Source organism: Gavialis gangeticus, unplaced genomic scaffold, assembly GCF_001723915.1.
Source record: "Gavialis gangeticus isolate Ggan-Ray unplaced genomic scaffold, GavGan_comp1, whole genome shotgun sequence".
NCBI lineage: Eukaryota > Metazoa > Chordata > Crocodylia > Gavialidae > Gavialis > Gavialis gangeticus.
This window is the reverse complement of record NW_017729025.1, coordinates 52,081,020-52,086,817: the sequence shown is the minus strand read 5'-3', so window position 1 is coordinate 52,086,817 and position 5,798 is coordinate 52,081,020. Positions and strand designations below refer to the sequence as shown.

Here is a 5,798-nt window from a genome sequence, read left to right as displayed (position 1 = left end):
ATGGCCAGATCCGGCCACATCTGGCTGTGGCTTGCCCAGTAGGCCAAGGAGTTGCACAGCAGCAGCTCCATATCCTTGGTGAGAGGCAGCCACCAAGGCCTGAGTGCTACCTGCCTGATGGTGGGGTCTGGTGCCTCTGGACCCTACCATGTCCTTGGCCCACACAGCTGGAAGGAAGGAAGCAACACACAGTTGCCAGCTGTTTTACCTGGCCTGAGCCCTTTTACCTCATGCCCTGCCCCCAAGCTACCCCAGCTGGGGTATTGGGGGTCCAAACTGATGCTGCAAGGCAAGGGGTCTCCATTCCACCCCCTTCCCCAGCTCCAGCCGGGCTTCTTGAGAGCAGTTTTGCCCAGCTGGAGCTAGAGATGGGGGTGGAATAGAGCCCTCTCACCTCACATGCCCAGCCTGGTTCCCCTCAGTACCCCAGCCAGGGTAGCTGGGCGGTGGGGAGCAGCATGACGCGAGGGGGGCTCTGCTACACCCCGCCCCCACCTCCAGTTTAGGCCAGGCAAACTAGCTAGCAGCTGGGTGCTCCTCCCTTCCCTCCCTCCCCTACTGACAGCCCCAGAACTGATTGGGGTAGGGTTGGGGAGAGAGGAGATTCAGCAGCATGGGTGTCTAGTGCCTCCCCTGACACCAGGCCGAGGGGGGGGTCCCTGGTGGCTGATCCCACTGGCCAGGGAAGTGGGTCCCCCGTGGCCGATCTCACTCACTGTAAAAATGGCCATGCCACTTCCAGAACTCCCGTGGACACTCCCAGAAGCGGCATGGTCGCTTTTGCTAGTGGCCTGCTCCCTGGCCGGCACTCTCAGTGGGGGCACTGGTGCTCCCGCCTGCCCCCCTGCCCACCAGCTAAACAGGGAGCATGGCCTGACAGGGGTTTACTGGTGCTCTCAGGGGTGCACATGCACCCCTGTACACGCCCTATGCATCGCCCCTATTCAGCAGCCTCCTCCAAAGCTGCTGGAGCACCCCAGCCTGCAGGCCAAGAGGTCTGGTGCAGGCAGGCTTGATCATCCCTACCCAAAAACACCGGTTGGGTCGGGGGTAGGGTTCTAACTCATGGTGCTTTGTATAAAGTGCCATGAGTTAGAGAAGAGCCCCTTATGTCTGTAGGTACCCCTTGACTACTAGCCATACATAATATTTTCCCATGCCCTTTTTCGTCCTTTATCAGTTTCCTACAGTTCTTGACATATGATTTATATTAATTACTATCAGTTTTCTGGTTTTTATGTTGGAATGGCTTATGTTCTCAGGGCCCTCAAGAATTATTTTATCAGGTACTAATGATAAGAGGTAGCATTTTTTAGAAGTGAGCATAGGGCAGAGAGGATCAACAAAACCAGCACCTTTTTTTATTCTTCTGAAGAGACATTATTCTTTCCCTATGAAATGTTGTCCTCTTGAGTGATGCAGGAGTCAAAAGGACAAGTTGGGATCCTCTAACTCAGGGGTTCTCAAACTGTGGGTTGTGACCCCCTGGGGGGTCGTGAGCAATTTAAAAGGAGGCCACAAACTTCCCAGGAAGTACACGCGGTGATGTGGGGAGGCAGCATGCAGCAGCGGTGTGGAAGGGTGGATGGTGGCGGTGGCAGCTGCGTATGAGCTCCCCGTCTCCTGCCGCTACCATCCAGCACTCAGGGTTGTGGTATCACAAAGTTTGAGAACCCCTGCTTTAACTACTATTAATCCATATTTTTTATCTTGTATACTGTTTTTATCTGCACATCTCAAAATACTCCAGGTGGTCACTGTCAGTATCCCTATTTTACAGATGGGATAACCAAGGTCCTGAGAAGCAAAGGCGTTTGCCCAGTGTTACACACAGCCAGGTGGACACTGAACTAGGAATACAACCTAGATCTCCACAGGTCTAGATTGGTAGTTTCCATACTTCCTTTTTAGGATGGAAGATTGGAATTATGCACATATCTGGGTGTCAGGTGATCCGTGCTCTATATCTAATTCCCAACTGTCTCTCTGCAAGATGATGGGCAAGTGATTTCCTTCTTTGACTCAGTTTCTTTGTCCGTAAAGGAGACAGTGCTTTTTTTTTAGTGCCAAAAAGACGCAAGATGCTAGAAAATAGCAAATTATTGCTCATATTGTTAAATGGGAAGAGACAAAGGTGGGTTATCTAACTGGTTATCCATGGCATACATGTTTAAAAGGCACTAGAAGATTGGGCAAAGTAAATGATGGCTGAGATCCTTAGGGCTCAGTTAGTCATTAGGAGAGAGGGTATTCCTGTAGAAACTAAAAAACTCATTCTGAAATTTGGGGGACTGGTGTCTGTTCTCGGCTTAGCGCTCTGATGTAGTTTGGTGTACTGCTGCTTTGTCCCTTGCATACATATGCGTTTCTCACCCAGGTAATCCTCATAGCTGGGATCAAAAGCCTAGGTTGACAGCCCAGGTCCTCTGATCTAGTCGAGCAGCACTCAGCCACACTTCCAAAAAGGTGTTGCAGGAATAGTATCTTTCTGCCTCCTCAACCCTGGGGTGGGGCATAAAGTTCTCTGTTATATTACTAAAAGCAGAGTAACTGTGGTAATCTACTAACCCAGGATCATGGATGTGCAAAATATTCTAGTCTGGCCTTCTCTTTCCCACTTTCACTTGGTATTGGGATGAAGACAAGAGTGAGAGACTTGCAGCCATTTACACTGGCTGCACACTACCCTGGGATTCACCACTGCAAATAGAAACATCCGCTAGTTAATTAAGCCAAGTTTCCATCCTCTTTTGCTTTCCAGACTGGCAGATTTTCCAGACTTTTCCTTAACTGAAGGGCAGAGATGTGGGAATTTCCAAAGAGATTTCTTTTTCACATGTATTTGACTAGTGTTAAATAGTTTTTAGCAACAAAAAAGTTTCAGGAAATATTTCAAGTCTTAAATTTCACTCTCCTTTTGTTTGTAATACTATACTACAGTCCTGCTAGTTTTCTGGTTGTCCATAGAATACTCCAATAAAGCAAATTAAATGCTAGCCTCCCTCCCCATTTAAACATAAACTAACCAAACTGAACAATTGTTTGAATTTTTCCATGTACCTTTTGAAGAAGTAAAGTAGTTATAAGCAGAATTTTATTTGCCCTTTGAAATTCTGCTTCAGTGAAGACATGGGAGCAGGTGTCTCCTTTGTGTTGTAAAATTGGTGTGCATAATTTGTTTTTAGCACATTTACACAAAGTTGGCATTAGAGATCAGGGTGCCATTAATTTGTATGACATAAAGCTTCTTTACTGAAATGACACAGATAGAGAGTACTTAAGCTGTGATGTAATCAGGAGATTCAAGCTTCAAGGTTGGCAACATTGAAGGAATAAAAATCTGCTGTATTTTACTCACAAAACTTTAGCAAATACATTGTATTCCCCTTCTCATGTGAATGAATGCATATATTAATTTTTGGAAAGGACTGTAAAAGTTCAGAGTACTAAAAATAGAATGACCATTGCAAAAATGGCTATTGTTTGTGTCAATACTGCCCTCTACTGGGTCAAATGAGAACTACCTGACTGTGTCATGGCCCCAAAAGTTAACTGAATTTTTCCTGTAGCTCAAGTGATTTCATAGATGTTAGGGTCTGGAAGGGACCTTACAAGATGATCGGGTCCAACCCCCCAAATTAACAACAGATGTCCAGCTTTTAAGATTTTCATGAAAATATCTCACTTTCTTTACAAAAGCAGCCCACAGGTTCTCATGGTCCTTAATATATTTAGTTCCCCAGCTGCCCGAGGGGGCAGGGAAGAGCCATGATATAGAACAACATTTTTGGAGCCAAGATGAAAGGAGCTCTGTTCCTGATGCCACTGTGAAGTGCGTTGTTGGTTTTGTGAAAGGCTAGTGACAGCTGTAAAGTCCTACCTGGGTACACATTGCTCCTTAAAAAAAGGAGTTTGTTTATTTTGGATTTTTCCCAAGCCACCCCATTCTGTTTTATTCCTTTTATATTTGCTGTAGATTTTCCAGACCTTACTGACACCATAAGCCAATTTTTTTCCCCTGTTTCTTGACCCCTTTCTAGGATAAAGATTGGTCAAGATAATTGGCCCTGTGTAATTTGTACTTATAGCAGTAATTATCTACATCATCATAGTGGCTATTTCTGTTTGGGACAGATCCTGAGATCAACTTAATAAACTTTATTACTTTGTCCTTATTTCAACAAACTCCCATTGACTTTCCTGGGAGAGCACTTACTTTGATTATGTCTGTCTGGTCTGGGAAATAGGGTCCTCTTGTTCATTTAACTCCAAAAGACCCTCCTGGTGGAATGGCAGCCTCTGGAGCATCAGGACAAAAAATTGTACAGGGTTGTAACTGTTTTGTGGTGTACGTTTTCTTTGTAAGATAAATACACTTTTTTTGGATCCAGGCTATAACCTACAATAACTTGTAAGTGAAATGCTAGAACTAACATATACTGTTTAAAGGAATTTATGGGGCTAACAATGAAACTGCAGTGGATTGCGTAGACTCACATTGGAGCTACACTGTCTTGTGTATTTTATATAAGGTCTGTACAAATGGAGCATCTACAGTACAAGAATTTGGTGGTAGACCATGCTGGGGGAGAGGGTCTGTTGTTAGGGTCAAGTGTACTCCCCAAACTCCCCAAAATGTTCACTGTCACCTGCCTGCCTACCTGATCTATAGTATTTATAAAGCACCAATTGCTGTCAGCTTCAGGCAGTATTCTAGCTCTATCCTCCCCTTATGTCACTATGTAGGATTCTCCAGTGGTCTCACACGTCTCAGAGTCTTTTTTGGGTATTTCTTTCTCAAGTCTGGAAGGGTCTTGGGGGTGTTTTTATTGTACGAAGGATTGATGTATGGTGTTTTTCCTTGTGTCTGACAGGTTGTTTATAAGAATAATGACATCCGTCTGGAACTGTCTCGCTTGGCAAGAATTGGTGACACCAAGATGAAGATCTACGGGGAGGTGAAGTTCACATGTGAGAATGTGGCCACTTTGGATCCCATCAGTTTCGAGACCCCTGAGGCGTATATCAGCCTGCCCAAGTGGAACACCAAGCGAATGGGCTCCATCTCCTTTGACTTTCGTACCACTGAGCCTAATGGACTAATCCTCTTTACCCACGGCAAGCCCCAGGAGAGGAAGGATGCCAGGAGCCAGAAGAATACCAAAGTAGACTTCTTTGCAGTGGAGCTCTTAGATGGGAACCTCTACTTGCTGCTTGACATGGGCTCCGGCACTATCAAGGTGAAGGCCACCCAGAAGAAAGCTAATGATGGAGAATGGTACCATGTGGATATCCAGCGAGATGGTAGATCAGGTAGGAGGATAAAGTAATCTGAAATAGGTTCACTTTTTTGGCTTCTGATGGCACAGGGTGTAAACTTCTGGGTTTTTAAGATTTCTTTGGGCCTGCTAGAAGAGAAACACTTTCTTGCCAGAACTCAGTGTTATTCTATATATTTTACCCAAGAGAATAAAAACATTTTTGAAGAGCCAGGTATGAATGAGATGTTTAGTGTGAGCTGTGGAATAATCCAACAGAGAGGACAGAACTAGTTCATCAGCATCTTTCTCTTTAACCTGTGTTACCCAGGTGGTACTCCAGGAGAAGGGACTGAAGGGATCAAAGCAGGTGCACAAGCACTGTGGGAGGTGTAGGGACTCTCCTCCCCCTATAGAGTAGAGCCAGACCACCAATGGGGACTTAACCATATATCTTTTAATGAGCAAACAGTAGTGGGAACATAACCAGCATAAACCAGGGGGTATAGGGGACACTACAACACCCAAAGGGGGCAGGAT

The 5,798-nt window shown here is 45.4% G+C and overlaps 1 protein-coding gene across 9 annotated transcripts in view; it reads left to right on the top strand.

Annotated features, from left to right (window-relative positions):
* The window catches only part of NRXN3 (neurexin 3), a 1,732,637-nt gene that overhangs the window by 588,997 nt on the left and 1,137,842 nt on the right, over positions 1–5,798 (top strand). For all 9 annotated transcript variants that reach the window (XM_019518706.1, XM_019518711.1, XM_019518705.1 and 6 more), the window contains exon 8: positions 4,875–5,313. In XM_019518706.1, the coding sequence (XP_019374251.1) occupies positions 4,875–5,313 (439 nt within the window). The remainder of the gene's footprint in view (positions 1–4,874; positions 5,314–5,798) is intronic.